The sequence below is a fragment of the Toxotes jaculatrix genome, chromosome 5 (assembly GCF_017976425.1).
Source record: "Toxotes jaculatrix isolate fToxJac2 chromosome 5, fToxJac2.pri, whole genome shotgun sequence".
Classification (NCBI taxonomy): Eukaryota; Metazoa; Chordata; class Actinopteri; family Toxotidae; genus Toxotes; species Toxotes jaculatrix.
This window is the reverse complement of record NC_054398.1, coordinates 28,219,718-28,242,941: the sequence shown is the minus strand read 5'-3', so window position 1 is coordinate 28,242,941 and position 23,224 is coordinate 28,219,718. Positions and strand designations below refer to the sequence as shown.

General features: G+C 43.3%; 1 protein-coding gene across 3 annotated transcripts; it reads left to right on the top strand.

Annotated features, from left to right (window-relative positions):
- Positions 1-170: 170 nt before the first annotated feature.
- ankrd27 (ankyrin repeat domain 27 (VPS9 domain)) lies at positions 171-23,035 on the top strand. Of its 3 annotated transcripts, none has more exons than XM_041038413.1 (28): positions 171-475; positions 4,365-4,487; positions 6,971-7,081; positions 7,648-7,956; positions 8,396-8,455; positions 9,503-9,556; positions 10,096-10,161; positions 10,494-10,570; positions 10,971-11,092; positions 12,403-12,481; positions 12,896-13,028; positions 13,116-13,208; positions 13,316-13,437; positions 14,324-14,406; positions 14,555-14,670; positions 15,225-15,317; positions 15,790-15,987; positions 16,474-16,536; positions 16,797-16,916; positions 17,429-17,473; positions 17,574-17,690; positions 17,843-18,037; positions 18,301-18,420; positions 18,683-18,856; positions 19,287-19,380; positions 19,502-19,580; positions 19,666-19,729; positions 20,134-23,035. In XM_041038413.1, the coding sequence occupies exons 2-28, from the start codon at positions 4,386-4,388 to the stop codon at positions 20,815-20,817; spliced, it is 3,573 nt and encodes a 1,190-aa protein (XP_040894347.1). In that variant the 5' UTR covers positions 171-475; positions 4,365-4,385; the 3' UTR covers positions 20,818-23,035. The 3 variants fall into 3 exon arrangements, with proteins under 3 accessions (XP_040894347.1, XP_040894346.1, XP_040894344.1); XM_041038412.1 differs by lacking the exon at positions 171-475 and adding an exon at positions 2,352-2,472 and having other exon boundaries at positions 20,137-23,035; XM_041038410.1 differs by lacking the exon at positions 171-475 and adding an exon at positions 2,352-2,472.
- Positions 23,036-23,224: the final 189 nt, after the last annotated feature.

Here is a 23,224-nt window from a genome sequence, read left to right as displayed (position 1 = left end):
CATCTCTGAAGAGAAAGAGTAGAAGAGGCACCAACATAATAATAAAAAAGTGTGAAGTCCATGTGTAAAAGTGGTGTTGCCCACCCCTTAAAGAGCTGATTTGTCTGATACACTGTGCTGGTCTGTAGAGGGCAGTGTGAACCAGTGTGTTTTAGATGCATCTGTCTGGGTCACTTGAAGTTAACAAGAAACTAGGGCCCAACGTGTTACTACACGTATGAATCAGTCTCAGTTTCATTTGGCGAATAGTAAGACTTGTTATTGGGTACGATTTGATGCAACACGCGTTCCGCTTCTGACGGCTTATTTTACGTGTTTCCTCTATGAAGTTCGACAAACCGGTGGCCAAGAGCTAAGGTACTGACTGCCTGTGTCTAACCAGCTGATCCCAGTAAACAGCTCTTGACAGGCTGCTGTAGGCGGGTATCAGTGCCATGCCAAAGGCTGGATGACCTGAGGGATCCGCTGATAACCGGTAAAATATTAATCTTACTAATCATTGCTCCTGTTGGCAGATTTTCATGTTACGAGTTGGTCCTGCTAACATGTTAATAAGCTAACATTATTTACCCTAATACGGACCGCTGCTGCCAGCAGAGCTAATGCTAACTGCTAACCTACGCTTTATACTCTTGGCTGGTTAAACGACGTTGTTGTTTGTAGCTAGCAGGCTAATTTTTAAAACTTCCGGTCCTCAGTTCTGAGGATGAGTCACGTTAAAGCCCCAAAATATCTGAATTCATAAATGCGACCAAACGGCTAACGTTGTATAGCAGCCAGTTTAGCAAAATAATCCAAAACCTCTCTTGCCACCTGTAATGTACGCCAAGGAAACCGCATTTAAGTCTATCTACACCGCTAATCCTAAAACCAAGCCCCAGGTTAAGGATAACGCCACACCAATCTCCATTTAAAAAATGTGTAATTTAACGTTGAGAAAAACCTCCGAATTAACGCTGCATTCTGTATACCAGAGAGCTGCGTACTTGAAGAACGTAGTTGAAGACCTTTTTTATTATACATCCCCTAAAATCGCCAAAGACTATTAGGTGTTTTCTATAAGAGAAACAAAGGTCATAGACGATTGTTTCTTCTCCATTTCCATTTAATTACACCGTACATGGAGGGATCAAGCAGTGTCTCAAAGCTAAAACAACTGAGCTTTTATTAAATTCATATTCATTTAGAAAGACGGTTTACTTTCCGAATGCATCTTCAAACTAAAACGCTTTGTACTGGTGTCCGTAAGCAATATATTTAAGTGCCAGTTTGGTTTGATTTTTCTACTCACAAAAGAAAAAAAAATATTTAATGTGGTTACAGTGGTGCTTTAACTTGACACATCCTTGTGTTGAAAGTCAGTTGACTTTAGTTTTCTGATTGATAGCCCTGCACTGTGCTTCAGTTAAATGCCTTCACACCTGACTGTCTGATTCAGAGATCAGAGTCTGATAAGGTTAAACTTATTTATGGGGCAGAGGTGGCTGGTCACAATAGCTTCTTGTTATGTCTCAGCTCTCAGTCTTACTCAGAAGTGATCTGGATGGTTATGGTATGTATGCTCAGGCTGCATCACGTGTGCAGCCCTGAGGAGAAGTATGTGATGTGATGGTCACTTTTGAGCTGGGAATCCTCTTAGCTGTGGTTTTACTGTTCAGGTCCTGAAAGATTTTTATTGATCTTGAGGAACAAAAAGGCAGAAGCGGTGTCTTCTTTCATTTCACCCAGGTCATCTGATCTCTCCTGCCATCTGCTCACTGTAATATTAAAAAAAGAGTCTGTCTTCAGCCCCCTGGTTATTTTCTAATGCATCTTTTTTTACCTGATCACTTGATCGATCCATGGTCTGTGGCTGCAGTAATCAGTAGACTAAAATATAGTTTTAAAATCAGAAAAGGAATCATACTTAGCCCTCACTCTTATGTGGATCATTGTTCTAGGTTATAGAGGGAGCGTGAATATACACACATCACTGACCTTAAATTTGTGGTTTTGAGTAGTGTATTCTTGATCTGGAAGTTGTGATAGGTTATTTAAAATTCAAAGTGAGGGGTTTCAGCTCTGCTGTGATCAGAAAAATATGATCGTGGTGGGTGAACTTTAATCTCCTTACTGCTGGTTGTTTGTTCTGCTGATGGTGAAATAATTCTCCCGCCGTTCACACACATTATAAGCCTCAGGCTAAGACGTCAGCTGAATGACTGTAATCTAAGTGTGGGATGTAATGCTGTGTGTCGGGCCGGAGGGGATGGACATTCTTCTGCACCACTGAATACGCTGGTAGCTTCAAGCCTGAGAGGTCACGAGGACCCCGAGGGTCACGTGACTCATTCCTCAGTTTCATCCCAGCTGAGCCGCCTGACATGGGACCACTCAGATGGGGAGTCTGTCTCTGATCTGCTAAACTGGTTCCCAGTTTGTCTGTACTGGAGCTGAGGGAGGATGAAGCTGATCCCTGAGCAGGGGGGCGAGGTGAGCAGCCTATGGATGGTCAGTGACCCTGATGAATGAATGGACAGAGGAGCAGACAGTTCAGTGGCTGTTACGACTGTTAGATCAGATCAGATCTTTTTTAGATCCTCGAAGCCCCAAAACGGATGGTTTAAACTTTGTTGTGTTGTTTACTTGCTTAACTGTTCCCTGATGAATGAAGTATTTTGAAGCATTTTGTTGATTAAATTTGGCTCATGTAGACTAAGGTTTGTTGGCTGAGGGTTAAGAAAGAGAGTAGGTCAGAGTGTTAAATGTAGTTTGTTTTTCGGTATGCTGGTCGCAGTGCTCTAGGGAAGGGAATGCTGGTCTGCTTCCACCACTTTGGATCAGACTGAAATACCTTGACAACTATTGGATGGATTTCCATACACATAAATTTAGTAACACCTTGAAAAGTTTTAACAAAAACCGGATAAGCTTTGTAAAGGCAGAAAGGTGTACCTGAACTGTTGTGCTGGCTTGAATTAGATTCCATACGTATGCCCCTCTTTATTTCTGTCCATTGTCGATCGATCCAACATTTGTTTTCCTTTTTCATTTATTCAGATGAGCTGTGTTCTGTGTGAGGTTTTACAGCTCGACCTGAGGCCAGTGACATCTGACTGATCACACATTTCCCCTAATCTACATCCTTAGGTGTAGATCAGGGGAAATGTAGATGCAGGAGCGAAGGAGGCTGTAAGCTGGCAAACACGGATGTAAACAATGCGGGTTTCAAATTATTCAAAAAATTGACTTTGTAATGTTTTATTTGGAAGGAAATGCATTCAATATGTTTGTAAGATGTCAAGGAAACACTCAGGTATTTTTCTTGAGATACACTGAATGTAAATGTGATGTTTTCGGTAAGATGGTAGCTCCACAGGGTACCCGTGTTCTCACCCACCACTGCAAGGACCTGGGTTTGATCCATGGGTGTGGTACCTTCAGCTTGGTTGTGTGTTCAAACAGACACAGTCAGTGTTCGTGGGTGGGAAGCTGATGAGGGATCAGGGTTGTTGTACAGTAGGACCTTTCCACACGGTGAAGACGGCTCTGTTGGTCCGCAGTAGAGCAGTTAGCCGGTACAGTGAATGCAGTTCTGAAAGTATTAGACTCCACAGGTTGGGAGAACATGGAAAAATAAACGTCCGTCAAAACGGTTATTCAAGCAGTCTGGTCTTGTTCTGGTGGCCTCCGTTTCAGCTGCTGATTCAAACATAGAGGTTAATTAAGAATTTTATTTTGCTTTGCCTTGGGGCATAAATTTAGAGATATTAAGGAATCACAAGATCTGTTTTGGAGCTTTGTTTTCCTCTTCTCAAACGTCAGTAATCGGCTATAACCCAATTCTTGACACATGTCCAATCTTTCCACATTTTTGTTTGGACTCAGAAGTCACTGTCCTCATTTATCCATTATTATCTATCTAATATCTATTTATAGTTTTAAGCCATACATTTTTGTGGTTGTGTAATTATTTTCTTCCTTCTGACTAAAATAGTTTTTTCAAGATGAATTACTCACTGAACTTCAAACAGCAGCCAGATCTGATCCCAGATGCTGTGTTCTCAAACACAGGGACAACTGTCTTCATAACGGCTCTATAGCAACTTGTAGGATTCAGAACTTTGGACGTTTTATCTATAAAGTATCTGTATGTACTTTGGTTTCAAAGGTTTCACCAAAATGTGCTGAAGACAATTTTTCTAGCTCTGCAACTTCCACTGTAGTTTGTTGTGATTTCACCAGAATTACTGGACAACATCTTTGAACGAGGTCAAGTAATTTATAAACCAAAAACTAGCTCACCTCTGAATCTCCTCTCCTCCCAAACAGCACCTTTTTGAAGCTTTAATCATGACGATCTCATTGTTCTCTCTCCTCTCCAGGATCCAGACTTACAGCTCCTTATGGCTGTATATGATGAGAACATCCTGAAGAATCCTTTCTACTTGGCTTTGGAGAAGCAGAGACCGGACCTCTGCAGCCGAGTGGCAGAGCTCCACGGCATTGTGAGTCACAGCTGTCAATCTCCGTTTAGTTGGTTTGATTCTACAACTTGTTAACAGCCAACCTGTATGTGTGTATGTCAAGGATTCACCACCACCCTGATGAAGGCAAGTTAGCTGAAAACATTAAAGCACGATACTGGAGAAGAGTTGTGCGGTGAATGAAGAAAATTGATTCTACAAAAAGTAGAATCAAGAACACGCAGGAATTATTTCAGCAGTTCTTCATCGTGAACATTGCATTACATTTGTGAACAAAGGAAATGCAGATAAATTCCCATTTTCATCTACAACTGTAATGCAAACATTAGGAGTTGGTTTGTTGATCTAAAACAGTTGGTGGGGCTGATTCTCAGTTAAAGCTCAGACGATGGAAAACCATGTGAACATAATGGAAACCTGACATTTCTGTTAGTTTCGTGTGTGAATGGGAGGAAGGTTCGAGTCATCGTCATTGCTTCACACACATCTGATGTTTTCCTCTCTGGAAGTGACGAGTGACGTTTTATTGTCTGTTTCAATTTTACTTTGTCACGTTTTGCTTTTACTGATAAACTTTTCCATCTCAGCCAAATGTAAAACATGTTGTGATGTTTTCAGCTTTTAATTTTACACTCAGTTTTTTAAGTAAAACGAGAAGCACCAGAGTCCTTCTGGAAGAAAACAGACTGTGAAGTTATTTTGCTGCGAGCAGAGACAGAAAAAATACACTGACAAGAAAACACAGCAGAACAACAGAGACTGAAACATGGCAGGTGTGAACAGACCACAAATATCTGCCAGTTTCTCTTAAACTCTACAGCAGCTTTCACTGATCACTTCCTCCTCTCGCAGAGTACCAGTCGCTGAATCAGTCTGTTTTCCCCTCTCCAGCCTGGATCTGACTCCTCACCAGTGTTTTAGATCAGCAAAGCTTAGTGTTTAGCTGTCAGACCACATCCTGTCTTAAAAGCGGGTTGAGCTGTCAGTTCACCAAGGTTTCTTTGTGGTTTTAGCACTCTTTGAGAAGCTTCCTCCATCAGCCAACACCGTGCTCTCGCTGCATTTCTCAGTTCACATTTAAGGTGGAGAAGGTGATCAAATGAGAGTCAGCATTAGATGAACTTTTGTTGAGGTAAAACTGGGTTTGATGGTGTGATTGATGAAACTCTAAAAACCCAGCCTGCAAGAAAGTGCAACCGCAGTGAAAACTGACAAATATCAAATGACCTGAACAAATGCAGAATCACTCTCTCAAACACGTGTTGCTGCTGGTCAAGATGCTTGAAACCCGAACAGATAAGAATCAGATGTCTGAACACAGGCCAGCAGCAGCTCTGACTCATCAGGACTCCTCTGGAAACTCAGATGATCGGAACGCCATAAAAATAACAGCAGAAAACAGGAAAATGCATCTAACTAGATTATAGCGTATAATAACCATGTCACAGCAGGCTGCTGACTTTAAAGATCAGTTATTCCACACAGAACACAAAACATGATGCATACACTACATCTGTACAGCATCAGGGTTTCACAGGTTTTACTGATTGTGACCACATTTTTAGATCCTTCCTATGACCCTATAAATAAACCTGTGGAGTTCCACAGGGAACTGTCCTGGGTCCAGTCTGATTCTCCCTCTATAGTCTCCCTTTAGCACATATTATATGTAAGTTTGGCTGTTTCTCTTATTATTGTTATGCTGATAACATCCAGCTTTATCCCTTGCTTTGTCTCCTCTCATGTAGACCATTGTAATGCACAGTGTTGTTGTTTAAGCTAAGATGCAGACTGCGAAGGCTCCCATGTTCTCAGATCAGCCTGGTGGTGTAAGTTCCATATCAGTCACTGGGCTGGAATCAAAAGGCCCCGAGGGGAAGCTCATCTGTGATGTAGCTAATAAATAGAATTATTTAATTACAGTAGACTACATCATATTCAGACAATGGGAACAGATCTGATTTATGCAAAGAGAAGAGTCGTCACTGTTCTGTAAACAAGTGAACAAATGAATTTAAACACATGAACAAACAACAGTATATATTAGTAGCCCAACATTCTAGATGATAATCAATCAATAATGAAAAAAGCTTGACTATGACAGAATCGACAAAACCTTCAAAATCGTTTTCCAGTCCATAAGTACGCAGTATTTACGCTGTATTTTCAAAACGTCTCTCTGTGGAGGTGTTTTATGTCACGCTCTTTGCTCCTGGAGTGTGTGGTGACTGTCGCAGTGGCTTTATGTCTCATTGAACTGATGTTGTGTAAGGATTTTGTGAAGTGCACAACATCTGCTCTTCCTGTGGTTTCTGGTCTGGACAAAATCAGAGCTTCCAGTCACAGAAAGAGTTTGCTGCTGTTTAACATCTCAGCAGGAAACAAATCAGGAAAATTGGATGATTTCGTTTTGGATCAGTCAAGTTAACTGCAAGTTTGTAGATGATTAAAAACAACCTGGTAAAAGTATCATCGTTTTGTCTCTTGTTACTTAAAACCTGCAGGTCCTTGTTCCCTGTTGTGGAAGTTTGACCGTCAGCAGCTATTCAGACTCTCAGTTCGACAGCTATGTCCTGCAGCCTGCGGAGGAGGGATACCAGACTGCGGATGGAAAGGTTTGTCTCCTGTCTCCATCAGAATCACTTAAAGCACAGAGTCCCAAAAATATGCATGAATTTTGTTGCCTAATATTTTTGGGATAAATTCTGAAACACATGATGCAGTTTATCAGAGCTGCTTCAAAGTCTGGACAATGAACAAAGCCCTGTTTCACATTCTGACTTGTCACAGCAGAAAAAGCACAGTTGGAACTAATAACATTATTGACTAATGTCAGTGAGCCAGCACACAGTTGTGCGTTTATTCACGGCCTCCTAACACGTTGACTGGATGATTGTTCAGTCAACATGTTAAGTAAATGATTCTGTTTACATTCCTCATGTATTTTTTTATTGTTTTGATTTAGTCCACCCATCTGAAACAGTTCACTTACCTTGACATCATTACATCTGCTCCATTTCCTTCAAAATCCAGATTCTGGGATTATTGTGAATTTCCAATGTTTAGTTACTGGTCACAAATGTGATGATTTTCCTACATTATTTTCATTTTGTCGTCAATGTGACATAAAAAAAATATAAAAACACTGTCCTGTACCTTTTGGTCTTTTTGTGTATTTCAGGAGGTCAGGATCCAGGACAGGCAGGTCCTGTTGGGATCTGGCTTCCCGGCTCCGGTATCAGTCCCAATCCTGTTTGAAGAAACCTTTTACAATGACCAGGAGCAGAGCTACAGCATCCTGTGCATCTCCCGGCCCTTTGAGGTGGACCAGAACCCCACCGAGCTCATCCTGCCGCCCCCCTACTGCCTAAGGACCGTGGAGGACGTCAGGGAGTTTCTGGGCCGCCACGCCCAGAAACTGGACAGGTTCATCCAGGGCTTCTGTCAGGCCTTCAAGGAGCAGGAGAGGAAGGGACTCCGACACCACATAGTAGGATGAACTCTGAAGTCTCCTTTTCCTTTCACTCTTTTTCCCTATGGCCAACTTCTTCCCTTCATGTTTTCCTTCCTTCTGCTAACAGTTTGTTCTCCTCTGCCACTGTTTCCTTCCTTCCTCTTCCTCACCTCTTCATCTTTTTTCTCACTTCATTCCTTCATCAGTTCTTTATTCATAAATTTGAATACAGTTTCTATTGAGGAGAGATAGAAATTAAAATGTTGTTTTTACTGATCAAAGTCAACACAGACAAAAGATTTGTGGAGAAAATTGGTTCATACTTGATTTTTTTTTTAAATGAACTAAACCATATAAGGGTTTAATTATTTCCTTTTAATGGCAGTGGTAATAATTTAACTTGGGTTTTTAGAGGGTGAAAGGTTGTAAAGAGTCATTAGAAAACTGACAGCGCTCCTGTTTTCTCTCCGCTCAGGACTCTGTGAACGGTCTCTACACTAAATGTCTTCAGTGTCTGTTGAGAGACTCTCGCCTGGTGAGTAACACCTGGATCAGCTGTTAGTCTGATGCTGTGGAGACTGATGGAGTTAGTGGAAAGTGCTGGGGGAGAACTTTCTACACTGGAAACATAATTGGTTGCCAAAGCGGATCCAATTGGACGCTTGTTCCTGACAGAGGGAACAAAAACCACGGAACCCACTCAATCGCTGTCCTGGTGTCTTTGATCGTATCACACAATCCTCTGAGTGCATTAAGGACTTCTTACTCATGTTGGCTCAGAAGTAGCTCAGCTTCTAAACCACTGTGGATGAGAAGTGCTCAGAAAAAAAACTGTAACTGTGTTTTAATGGAGCAATAAGTTAATGTTAATGTTGAATTTACCTGCTTTTTCTCTTCGTTTGGTCATAAATCACTGTTTGTTCTGGCACATCATGTGAACCAGTGAAGGAGCCACTGCAGGATGTAAAACAGGATGCCTCTACATGTTTTCCATCACAAATAAACAATAGTGACATGGACTTATTTACTATTAGCCAGTCACACAGTGGGTCAGTGCTTTATCATGTGCTTCAGTTTGAAGTTTCACAGCTTTGACTGGAAGCTTGGTTATTATGAAAATTGTCCCACTTCACCAGTGATTTACTCTTTGATAATCATCAACCATCAGACATGTTGGTAGGAAACCTGGACATTTTAAGCTCTGTGACAGCTCAGGTTCGTTGTCAGAGCTCAGATGCATCAGAATTGTGTGCAGGAGAAATAAATAGGGTCATTTGTGAAAAAGCCACATCTTCGGGAGCCTTCAGGATCTGCGTCCTCTGTCAGTGATCTGGCTCCTGAACTGGGACACAAGCAGCATGTCAGCAATGACTCCACAGGACACCGGAATGTCTTGTTAAACCCTCTGGAGTCTAACAAGATCATCTCTGACGTAGTCGTCTTCATTCAGCCCCGTCTGTGTCTCTGCTCAATTTTCTGCCTGTTCACAGTAATACGAGCAGTTGCATCACATCCTGTGCAGTGACTAATGCATTTCCCTGCGTTTGCTGCTCTGATCAATGGGGTCTTTTGTTTTCTGCAGAAACTTCTGGCGAAGCAGGAGCTTCAGATGGCTCTTCTCAAACAGGCGGTGGAGGTAACTTCACTCATTCTAAGTCACCTTCACGTTCTAGTTTCTGGAGAGAAGCATAAAGCTCAAGTTTGTTTGTGAAACCCACGGCGTCAACTCACAAAAGCCTCATAACACCTCAGGATCGTGGGACATGACCAAACTTGTTGTGCCACATGGATGGCCACATTAACACCCACAGACGGGTTAAGGAGCCGAGCATCGTCGCTCATTTTGCTCATCAGAAGCAGGACTGTTCACTAGTCACCTGACAGTGAGATTCACAGGTGGCTTACACATAAACCTCCTGTAAACAGTGGGTAGAATACCTGGATTCACAGGTGTAAGAGCCACTGAAACCAGGAAAAAACGATTCAGCTAAAAAATCACCAACAGATGCTACAGGCTTTCCATTCATTCAGCAGTAATTCAGTTGTGTTCTGCTAAATCAAAGTCACCAAATCAAATGTTTTGTACCAACATAGTTGTGTGACACCACTCTGGCTTTGTTTTCTTAGAACAGTGTTGTAAACTAAAATGTTTTTTTGTTGTTTTTCTTTTCCCAGATATATGTTCATCATGGTATCCATGATTTCATCTTTAACTTTGTGGGAACGCTTGAAGCCAGCCAGGTGGGTCTGAGCTCTCCCTGCTCCACCACACCTCCAACACTCAGTGATAAGAACCTCTGCTTCACACGTCAAAGAACAGACTTCTGAATTATTGGAATATTTTGCAGGTGTTAGTGATGTTCTCTGTACTTCTGGCTTTGTTTTGTTGGGGGGTTTTTTTGGGGGGGAGGTATCTACTTCCTGTGAATAACTGGAGCTTTTGAAAACACTCAGAAAAAAACCAGTTGATGCACTTGGAGTGTTTTGATGTTGGTGTAATGATAGTAACGTCTCCAGACTGATGGTGATTGTTACAGAGCTGCTCTCATGTTTTTTCTGCCCCTCGTCAACAGGACGCCGCTTTCAACAAAACCACCAGGAGTCTTCAGGAGCTGCAGCAGAAAGACCTGGGAGTCAAACCTGAGTTCAGGTCAGTCAGACGCGGTGCAGCTGCAGGGCGTTTACCCACTGAAGAAACTTTATCTGTGTGGCCGAAGACTCATCTTAAAACAGTTTTTGTTGTTACCTGAGATTAAACATGAGTGACTTATAAACAATCACTAAACACGGGTCAGTTTATTGTCCTAAAACCTTCTAATGAAGTTACAGATTAACCCTGAACAGGACAAGGCCAGTCCATATCCTGTTGGCCACTTGTTCCATGAGCTTATTTTCATCCACAGTGCTCAGTTTTGTTCCTTTTGAATTTGTCTAAACTTCTTGTGAGGCAGTATTAAAGCTCTTAGACTAAATGTGACTTTCTGAATCTCCACAGTATCTTTAACAGGTTAATTTACATGTTGTAACTCTTTTTTTTCGTTTTCTTGCAGCATAAACTTGTCTCGGGCAAAGAGAGAGCTGAGTCAGCTCAACCAGCAGACCTCCCCACTCCTCAAACTGCTCTGCCTGCGCAGAGTCACCGTGACCGCCACCCAGACCCCCAGACGCACCGGTACGCAGTGTGTGTGTGTGTGAGCCTAATCTCCACGTTCTTCAGTTTTCTAATCATCTTAGGATCAGAACTATGATCCTCATGATGTTTTGCTGATTAAATGTGGTTTAGTTCGAAGCTGAATTGAATTTGTTAAACTGAATGAATCTGAAGACCGAAGCTTAAATTTAGCTTTTGTCAGATGTGTCGCTCCTGCGCTTATCATTTGCATAAAGTGAAATATTTCTCAGCTGTCCGTTGTCGTGACTCGTACCTTAACACCTCTGAAGCCTGTGTTGTAGCGGGGTTCTGCTGAAAATGCTTTCCTGTGCTGTTTGAAGCTGAATCCACCATAAGTCTTCACTGTTCTGGAAACTGATTCGCAGCTGCTCCAGTTACAATTAAATGATAAAGCGTTTTTTGTTTTTTTGGGTTTTTTTTTTGCTATCAACGTTTGACTGAAATGTGCCCAGAACTTGTACTGGCTGCTTGTGTCCAGACATCATTTTAGAGCATTGGCTTTTTCTTGTCAAAGAGAAAACCGTGTTTGTATTTATCAAAGAAAGTGACCCAAAAAGTATCTGCACCAAAACTCATAGTGTTGCATCTGATCAAGCTTAATTCACTGTGGAAGTCAAATATGTGATCACAGGTAATATAAGGTAAATTGTGCAGCCCTGAGCTCAACTGACGAGCCAAACAGGGTCATTCCAGCAGAGAAGAAATTTCCTAAAAACAACCTGAGGAACAAGCAGGAAAAACATGGAAATTTGTAAATCTAATAGCTTTAAATGTCCTCACTCAAAGGAAATCACATTTATGTCCAACAGCCTGAAAATGAGACTGCTGCGTCTCTTTATCTCCATTTTATCTTCTGTCACTGGGACATGTTAATAATGACTGTGGACTTTTCCTTTTGATGTAGCTGATCAAAGACTAATGTTTGGTACCATCCAGTATTTTGTCAGGCACCTTGCTGGGACAGGCACATTGAACTCTGCGTGATCTCTGAGTGTCCTTTCACTGTCTGTAATCAGATCAGCACACAGGACAATCCATGCCCTGTCGGGCCGCTAACGAATAAATCCAGGCTTATTGCCCCACAACAACCCCGCTGTCAGTCTGCAGAGTGGTACGATCCGCTCCTAATTAATGTTTGTCAAGCAGCCAATTTAGTCATTTGGTTGGGACAGAGCGAGAGGCTGTCGGGCGGCGTCATGGCGACACTGCAGGATGAATGCAGGGTGGCTGGGTGTAAAATAAGTGTTAGTTTTGTGCGTTTGTTGTGTTTTCAGCCTTTCACCTGACAGGACATGTGCTCTTCCCCGCAGTCAGCATTGAGGCCGTAAGCGCAGACGACCTGCTCTCTGTCACCCTCTATCTGCTGGTGAAGACGGAAATCCCCAACTGGTGAGCTGTGAGGAGGAGTCTCTGACCCCGTGGCTTGTTGGGAAGGGACACAAAGGCTGAATGTCATGTGTGTAAACGTGAAAGCATCACTCCAGCCTGTCATCAGCCTGTCATATGCAGGGAAACTGAAGCGAGACAGTCCAGTTGAAAACTGTCTCATCTCATTTATGTCTCTGCCTTCTGGGAAACTGCTTTAGTTTCCGTCCCAGTTTACACAGCTACAGGAATGAAACTGCTAAAGATGATGATCAGGGTAAAACATGAGGAAGGGAAAACAAGTCTCATGGTTCTCAGTCTCAAACACTTGTTGATGTTTAACATCAGAACATAACCTGGACCTGTGCTGAACAGTTACAGCAGGTGGAGGGAATGTTTCCCATCAGGCGTCTCAGTCTTCATGCTGTTTTGTTTCAGGATGGCCAACCTGAGCTACATCAGGAACTTCTGCTTCAGCCACTCCAGTAAAGACGAGCTCAGCTACTGTCTGAGCACCTTCGAGGCTGCGGTGGAGTACATCAACCTGGGGAAGCTGCAGGACACGCACTCTGTGAGAGACACACACACACACGTATCACAGTGCTGTATCTCAGCAGAACTCAGTGGCGCTGATGGTTTGTTGTTTCTGTACCTTCAGGGCTCAGGTGAGCTGAACGACAAGGCGTTGTTCAAAGAGAGGATGAGGCTGTTGACTCAGAGCGCGGCCACGCCCATCCACTGTCTGTTTGAGGTGAGGAAACCAAACCACCGCTCATCGTTTACCTGGGAAAACTGCAGGAAACCACTCTGCAAGCCTGATATGAGATTGTATTCATTTATCGTGTGTGTGTCATGTAGCACATAGCAAACGGAAACGAGGCTGAGGTTGAACGTCTGCTGAGTGAAGGAGAGAGCGACGAGGACGTTAGGATGTGTCACCCCCTCTGCTCCTGTGACCTCTGTGACCTCCAGCTGTCCGGGTCAGCACCCACACACACACACACACTGATCTATCACGACACCGACCCTAAACTAAAACCTGATCCTCACCTAAACCCTAAAACCATAGAACCGTAACTCTAAATTCTTAACCGTAAAGCAGGCCCTTGAGTAAGTGGGGGCCACCCAACATGTCATCACGATGCAGAAATGTCTGCACCACAGTGTTTTAAAACTCACACACACATTTTTCCAGGAAACCCTCCAACTTCTGTTTTCTTTTCTACTCTTATTTCTACCCAAGATTCATTTCCCCTTTTTCCATTTTTGTTGCATCAGAGTTTTGATCACATTAAAAAAAAAAAACGCCATGAGCTGATTTCACTTCCTACTTCAGCCTGCACACACACACACACACACACACACACACACACACACACACACACACACACACACACACACACTCAGACTCTCACAGGGTATTTCGGCTGTTTTGCTTCCTTTAACTGAACTGTAAAACTGGATTATCAGCATTTACACTTGCTTTGTGACATTTAAACCACTTTCAATCTATAAACTGTAAACTGTTAAGAATCATCTACAGTGGCCCAGAAGGGACATTGCATTTAATTAATTAATTTAAATATTTGACATCCCACTGAGAAAAGTGAGCAGAGGGTGTGATTTTATAGCATTTTATGAACTTGAAGAGCATGTGACTCAGCTTGTATCTGACACCGTCATCAGAACCTTTACAAAGATTATTCCTTAAAGATCAGTTAAGATTTCTTTATATGTTCATTCCCCTGAGCACTCGTGACAGTAACTGAGATCGCCAGTCAGTTTTTTCTTGTCTGTCTAAATAAACTGTTCGGACATTAAGCTCTGCTGTAGCCTGACTGACTGCGTTTTGGCTCTGTGTCGCAGGCGGCTGAACGACCCGTCCATCGTCACGCCGTTCTCCAGAGATGATCGAGGTTACACTCCGCTGCATGTCGCTGCCATCTGTGGTGAGCAGCTGCTAAAATACATGAGCTTCTTCAACTGTGTGTGTGTGTGTGTGTGTGTGTTTTACTGTGTAAACCTGATAAACCAACCTGTGTGTGTGTGTGTGTGTGTGTGTGTGTGTGTGTGTGTGTGTGTGTGTGTGTGCTGCAGGTCAGGCCCAGCTGATAGACGTGCTAGTGTGTAAAGGAGCCCCGGTCAACGCCACAGACTACCACGCCCTCACGCCGCTGCACCTGGCCTGCCAACGGGGATACCAGGGTGTTACGGTGAACACACACACTCACAAAGAACAGCATTTGTTTACAGTAATAATCAAAAAACACACAAACATAAAATAAAACACATTAAACGGTAAAATAAAGATGATGATGCAGCTACAGTGTGAGACATGAATCTCAGGTGTTACAGCTGCACAGGAAGAAACAGGAGCAAGAAGAACATAAAAAAATATTTTTTATCTTATTTTTAGATAACAAAGAGGCAGTGAGGAACAAACTGTACAACAAACTAAAATAAAACATTTTTACAGTTTTGTGTTGGACAGTGTTTAATGTGCTGTGGTGATGTATGTGTGCAAGACTGACTCCCAACACACTGCAGTTCCTCTTATCACTGAGAATCTTAATATAATGTAATATAATATATGCTAATGTAATATTTGTACAGTGATAACCTTAGTGGATTATACAGTAATAAATATTGACTCGGGTCGATGTATTAAATGTGACAGCAGTAGTTAAAGCGGGTAACGAAGGCTCCAGGTTTTAGAAGGAGAGGAGTTTAGAGGATGAAAATGAATGACGTACTTTCTGTCTTTCAGCTGCTCCTGCTGCACTACAAGGCAAACACAGACGCTCAGGACAACAACGGGAACACACCGCTGCACCTCGCCTGCATGTATGGACACGAAGACGTGAGTCAAACGCAGACTGTCTCTTCAAGCCAGTGGTACTCAACCTTTAACACAAAGTACAGGTCGCGCCTCATTATGGGATGTCTGACTATAAATTGAGAAGCGGTTCAACATCTAAGAAGCCTGAAGAAGTAAAACTGGACTTTATTTGACCCAAAGCACCAAAGAGAAAAGCCTGAAAAAGGAAAAACACAATTTCATTTTTTTATTATTTTCTGTCCCAGTAAGGTTTGGAGCCTCTGGAATGGTCAACAAATTAATGGTTTATAACATATTGATTATTAAAAATAACCAATATTTGCTAATTCTCAGCTTCTCAGGTGTGATGATTTCCTGCTTTTCTGTTTTTCACTTTTTCCTGTTCTTGACATCATTTTGTTTTGTTTGGTGACTTTTGATTTTATCTTTTTTTTTTTACCTTTAAACACTAAGCTGTACTGTCAACTGCACATGTCACTCTCTTGTGTGTCAGTGTGTGAAGGCCTTGATTTACTACGACGTCCAAGCGTGCCGCCTGGACCTGCAGAACGATAAAGGCGACACGGCGCTGCACATGGCGGCCCGGTGGGGCTACGAAGGAATCATCCAGGTGCTGCTGGAGAACGGAGCGAGCACCAACATCCTCAACAAGAGCAAAGACTCACCGCTGCAGTGTGCGCTCAACTCCAAGGTCAGTGACTCCCACAGAGTGTGTGTTCATTGGTGTAAAAAACAAGCACACAAACAAATGACTGAAAAGCTGCAGGAAGCTTACTGTGCTTACTGTAATATGAGAAACTTTAGCTTTAACAGCTAAATGAACATGAGCTGTAAAGTTTGTACAGTGAGAACTGACAGAGTGTGACTGTACAAGCTGCTGGTCACAGCTAATGAAAGGGGGGAAAAAAAGAAATCAAAGCTGTGTTCACTCCATCCAGACTGGCATTGTTCTCGTGTTTCACTCAGTGCAGTTCAGCTAATCTGATCAGCTGCTGTTGTTTCCAGGAACAGAAGGTGTTTGAGCTGCTGGTGCGTGGGAACGGATCAGGAGGCAACGTCAGTCCGTGTGGTCTGAATCTGACCTCGGATCAGTTAAACCGATCCGAGGTCAGATTTGGATGAAGATGTTTCAGATGTTGAAACATGACGTGTGTGTTTTTATTTTATTCTCCTGTAGATCCTCATGTTGTTGCAGTCGTCTCAGAACGGCCGTCAGTGCAGCAGCAGCAGCAGAGTCCACGTGAGTCTGATCTACTCTCATGTCCCTAACAAGCAACCTGTAAACTTCAAGAGTCAAAGGTCACAGAACCCAAACCTGAGTTTGGGTTTCAGTTACAACAAACATACTTTGTTTAATTTAGATCTTTATTACTCAGCGTGGAAAATACATTTATGCAAAAATGACCTTTTTGCTCCTGTAGTTGATTTAGAGCATCTGCCTTTACATATTTTTACCTCCCCCTCCTCCTCCTCCTCCTCCTCCTCCTCTTCTCCTCCCAGTCTCCCAGCCGCTCCCCTCTGGCCTCAGACTGCAGCAGCAGCCGCCGCTCCTCCGTCTCCAGCACCTCCTCTCTGGGTTCTGAGGCCAAACCAGAGGCAGAACGTGTCCGGCACAGAGAGGTGAGCACGGAGAGAATGACATGCTGAGAACAGGAAACACTGCTAACTGACCTGTTCTCACCGCGAAACCGGTTCACTTTACAATCACAGACATCAGAAAGTAGAAGATCACAATCACAAAACTGCACGAGGGTCAGTGGAAAAGCAGAAGCACAACTGAAGAGCATTAAAGAAAACTGTTCAGTGGGATAACTTGCAATCATTTATCAGAAACTCTCTGAATAACATAACCTTTAAAAAAAATCCTGAGATTGCTAATGAGACACAGACACTGTTGACGGATCTCACATAGATGTGACTCATAGTTATTGCAGTTTTTCATATTTCATATGTTATTACGCTGCTATTCTTTATAGCTTTAGCTTCTTTTCTTCTTTTATTGATCAACATGATTTTAAATGTTTGTTTTGATGGTTAGTGTTTGTTGTGGACACGAGAAACATCAGTGTCAAAGTTATGTCATAGCTCAGTTTACTATGACACGTTTAATTGTGTGTTTGTGTGACTGACAGGTGGAGAAGCTGCTGCGTGCCGTGGCAGATGGAGACGTGGAGATGGTGAGAACAAAGTCAGACAGCAGCAGTCACATCACATCTCCCTCTGAACATGCTGCTCTCAGGAGTCTGGACTCTTTTCATCTGTGTGTGTTTGTTTCAGGTGCGTTACCTGTTGGAGTGGATGGATGAGGAAGAGGAGGATGAAGGAGAAATTCGGTCTGAGGCTCTGCTCTGTCACCCGCTGTGTCAGTGTCCGAACTGTGCTCCGACCCAGAAGGTCTGACGGCTCATCAGGCACAAACAGATTTAACAAAGGGTTTATAAAGAACGTTAATCAAACTGAAGTGTTTACTAATGCATGACAATAATAATAATAAGGAATGACAATAAAACAAAAACAATAAAAAGTGTCCTCTTTGTGTCTTTCAGTTGTCTGTTCTGCAGGCCGGAGCTCTGGGCGTTAACAGCTGTAACGCTGACGGCTTCACGCCGCTCCACGTCGCCGCCCTGCACGGCCACTCGCCGCTGGCCACCCTGCTGATCCGCCACGGAGCCAACGTCAACGCCCGCACCAACCAGAGCGCCACACCACTTCACCTGGCCAGCCAGAACAGCCACATTCAGGTAGGGGGAAAAAAAAAACAGGAGCAAACTGGGAGAAGTGAGTGAAATTAGTGTAGCACAGAGCAAAAATGTTTTATAATAACACAATTTTTTTATGTTTGAGGGCACAGTGTAGTATATAGGATTCTTTCTTTTGTCGGGTTCACTGGCACCGCTGTGTGGACAAAGGACGGCAGTGCAGGGAAAAGAAAAGTGATTGTGTATTCATTGCCCTTCACATGATGAAGTGTGTGTTTGTGTGTGTCCGTCCTTGATGTGTGTAGGTGGTGAGGTTTCTGCTGGAGTGCAACGCCAAACTGAATAAGAAGGATCACTATGGCAACACCCCTCTGATACAGGCCTGTCTGTGTGGGAACCTGGAGACAGTCACCACCCTGTTACAGGTAAACTCACCCTCACACGTCTGACTCAGCACCACGGCCGGACCCGTTAACGTTTTCATAGAACTGTGAACGTGTAAAGTCTGAACTGAATGTTGTCAGAATAATATTTTCTGTCTGTGGTGTGACAGAAGCAAAAGAGCCGCAGTAATAATCTGACCAACCAGCTCCTTATAATTCCAGTTTTCGTCCATGCTGTTTAGAAATCGCACAACCATTAAATTAGTTTCAATAAAAAAAATAAAGAAAAAAACGGCTTTTGCAGAGTAATGCGCTGGTGAACGTAGCAAACCTCCAGGGGAACACGGCTCTCCACGAGGCGGTGCGGGGCGGACACCAGGCGTTGGTGGAGCTGCTGCTGAGGGGTGGAGCCTCGCCTGGTCTCAGGAACAAGAGGCAGAGGACGCCACTGGACTGCGCCTATGAACTGGGTGGAAAGGTGGTCCTGCAACACACCACAGGGACAGGAGAGGCTGGGGCATGCAGGGTTAAACACTTTGGATGAAAGCAAACATCTAATATCTGGTTCACGTCTAAAATCTGATGTTAAAAAGGTTCAGGTGTTTATGGGCAAATTTAGTCAGAGTATTTATACACATGCAGTCTGTAGTAACCTGATTCTCTTCAGGGTAAAGGATTAGAGGAAGTTGGCACAGCTTGATCTGCTGGAGACCCGTGTGGTGCTGTGAAAACAAATGTCAGTAATAGCAGTGCATCCTTCTGTCCAAACTAATCCCATCTGAACTCTGACTAAAGCCAAAACTGACACGAACACGAAAATCTGTGTCCATGAGCAAGACAGTGAAGTAGGATTAGAAAGGATAGCTGCAGCTGTGAGCAGTCACACTGATTTCTGTTTTCCTCTGCAGAACACTGAGATCCTCAGAGCTCTGCAGAAAGCGTCTGGACTGTCCCCTGATGCTGAGCCAATCAAACTCCTCTCTGTGCCCAAAGGAGCTCTGGGTAAAATTAGGATTTGGTCATTTTCAGATCTCTTTTAATGAGTCGCTTTCACATCAGGTCAGAAATCAGGTTCTTGTGTCAGCCATTAATCAGGATTTTATGTCTCTTGTCGTCACTGCAGCTCATTCATTCGTTCAGCGTCTGAGGCTCCAGGATCAGTCCAACGGCAGGAGACAGAAACTGGCTCAGTCCATCAGCAGGTAGACGTCACCAGACCCAGAACATCAAAGACGCGTGGAGATGTTTCTGTTTCTTTCAACTTTGTTTTAATGTGCTTTACTTTAGGATTCAGCAGATGAAGAAAGGTTCCTCTGGTCCTCCCCCCAGGTGTTCACCAACCCTGAGTCAGGTGCAGTACCATTACACTCCCTCATGTCAGACTGTGTTCAGCCACTCTGGAGGGTAGGGACGCCAAAGTCGCTCTGTCAGTCCACCAGTTTAACCAGTGCAACGATCTTCAGGGGCAGAATAATACGACCTTTTCCATCAGTGAAATATCAGATTATTTCATTTTATATCACAATCATACCTGAGTTATCCTGGATTTTCTGGACAAACAAGTCTGAGATGTCCTAAATGGGCCACCATACAGAGGATTTAGGGAACACAGTGGTCTTTCCTCCATCCATCATTTCTGTTGTCGGGTGTGTGGTCACCACCTTACGGGGCTTTACAGGAGGTTTACAATTGGCCCCGTTAACCCTCTGCTCCATGTTCATCTTAGACTTATGACTTGATCTTGGTTTTTCCCAGCAGGTGAATCCAGACAGGAGGAGGTTGAGACGAGGGGAGACGGTGGAGGTCAGCAGCCCCTCAGGAAGCCTCGATGCCAGGCCCCGGCTGAGGGAGCGGCCCCTGGGTCGCTGTCACACCCTGGACTCTGGAGAACGCACACCAGAGCAGCTGGAGTGTACACTCACCCCCAACACAGCTGAATACACTCCAAAAGAGAGTGACACTCCGTCAACAGACAATACACAGCCTGAAATCAGTGAAACACTCTCCACTGACGTCTCTAACTGCAGCACCGGCAGTGAGACCTCACCATCCCCACCATCCAATGCATCGTCACACACTGATAATTCGTTTGAAGCCCCTCCCACACACATCCTCACCAACCGCTCTGCTTCGCACGAGTCTGACCAGCCGTCCGACGCCAACAGCCAAAGTCTCCGGCCTGTAAATGGAGCATTAGAGGACTCATGCGACGACCAGACTCAGCCTCGCGTCGACACAGAGTCCCCGCAGTCAGAGAGCAAGGATGGAAACTCCAATCCCATCCACCCCGCTGACCTCCACTCCCCCGTCCAGACTGATGGAGGTGATCCAAGAGACACCAGCCAAACACCAGAAACGAGTGCAGAGTCGAGGCAGTGTAACCTTGTTGTAGTAGGAGACCTTGTTGGGAGTCCTGCCGAGCAGCTAAACACACCCTGAAGGTGTCAGAGAAGCACTGAAGCGGGTTATAAAGACTGTGGGCATCACTGTGGCTTTGGCCCCCCCCGGAAGATAATACACAGTGAGATCTGATTCAACAAGCAGCCGATCAGAGTGAAAAAGAAAAACAGCACACACATGTACAGGTTACAGTTATAAGAGGTTAAAGAGTCAGTTCACTCACATTACACAGAACACGTCTTCTGACCTGCTTCCAGTGGCAGTTGGTCCTGCAGCCTGGTTTTATTTGTCCTGGTTTGGAGATATCTCAGATTTCTGCCACCACTCTAAAGACAATGGAGATAAATGGAATTCATTTGTTTAGTTTAAAAGAAAAAAAGAACTTTAATTTGTCTGTCTAGAATCAGTAGCTTCTTTACAGAGGTTCATAATGTTAAGGACAGGTTATTAAAACTCTGGAAAGTTATGTACCAGAGTAATACATCAGCGTTGTGCATCTGCATATATTTGGTTGTGTTGTGTTAGAAGTTTAACCAGGTTCAGGTGTGTTGTAGAACATCCTGATGCTGATCTGCTGCTTTATAATCTCACTGACAGCCTCACTTCATATGGACTTTTCCCAAAACACTGTTCACAGTAAGATCTGTGACGACGACGCTGTTTGTTGTGGAATTTTTTTTTAAATGCCACGTTTCAGTGCTGTGAGCGTCTCAAATTAAATTCCATTCACCTCCACTGCATCGAGGTGGAGGCAGAAATCTACAGAGACAGACTCAGTCTCAGAACCTGGACAGTTGAACCAAAGCTACTGGATCTCCATGGAAGCTAAAGAGATAAAGTATTTTTGTCATTTGGGTGAATTGACCCTTTAAAGCTGCCACTTAATGTATTTAGTAATTTCATTTTCTCAAAGTTTGATCCCCCCACATTCCCATGCACCTGCTGTCCCAACACAACAACACAACACATACAAACAGATTTAAAACACACACACGAGGAACAGGCTGAGGTTTATCACAGTGCTCTGTTTGTACTGTTTCAGGAGCAAATATGTGATTTAAAAGATTCTGTATAATTTGTGACTTGGAGCTCGGATGTTGTTGGTGATATAAACTCCTCCTCTCTGGTGGAGGTCTTTGGTCTCAGCAGCTCCTGGATCTCCTCCTCCTCCTCCTCCTCCTCCTCCTCCTCCTCCTCCTCCTTCTCCTCCTCCCACCTGAGTTTGAAGCACTTTCTTCTTCTAGCCTTCATGGAAAGACAAAGGGATGCAAACTGACCATGTTTTAGTTCCATGCGGTTTGAATGTTGTTGCTTTAGTTTTATTTTAAGCCACTAAACTGTCATGTGAAGAACATGTTTTTTGTTTTACTTGAATACTAGACGTTAGCTTGGTCTCACTGTTTAAAACGGATTTACAGTTTGACTGGTTTGCTCTTTTTTTTTTTCCCCAGCGTTTAAAATCGTAATACTCCACTTACGTTTTATTGGGATCATTTGATTTTATTTATGAACTGAATGAATGGATGATGGTGTGCTGTGTGTTCAGAGAGGTTCGGCTTCTCCTGAATATCAGAATGTGTTTTCTTCACACACATAGAGCGAGTTGAAGGACCACACCACTGTTTCTGCATATTTTCCACCTACTGATTACAAGCCTTATATTTTAAGTTGCTGCTGTTTCCCAATGTTTGTTCCACATTTGTTACCCAGTGCTTAAGAAAGCAGTGATGAACACTTAAAATACAGCTGCTGTAATAAGAAGGTTAAACAAGATCAACATGATGAGACAAAAAAGTAAAACATACATCATTTAATGAGCAAAATAAAACATGCAGAACCAGCAGATTGATCCTTTAACGTTAGAAGCTATTTAACCTTATTTAAGACAAATATACTGTACTGTATAACTGTCACCATCAGTGTTCGTGTTCACATTAATGCCACATGTCACTGATCTCACTGAACGTGTGTGACTGCAGACCGTTTCAAGTGAGGATGAAGCTCTGCTTCAGTCCTTTGTATGTCCCACTTTGTTTGTTTCCACCGTCCTCTTCCTCCGTGTGTCTCCTCACACACTGGAACTCAGTGGCTCATTTAAGCTGAAAGGATGTCAGACTCAGTCAGAAGTCAAGGCTTGATTATTTTTGTATCTGTTTTTATTTCCAGGTTTGGAGGTTTAAAGATGATGTGGATGTGAATGTGCCTTATTCAATTCACACCCAAATAACCAATAATAAACCTATGATTTCAACTACGATCTGGACTATATTTAATTTTTGAACTATATTATATTTTTATCAGTGGAGTTTTTAATATGAAAATGAAAGTTTTTGATATGTTTGGTTGCTTTTAACCTTGAAATGTGAGATCTTATTAACTCAGATTTATTCTTTTTTTCCGCTGCAGAATCAAGATTATCCTGACAGATCTTTAATAACTTTATAGT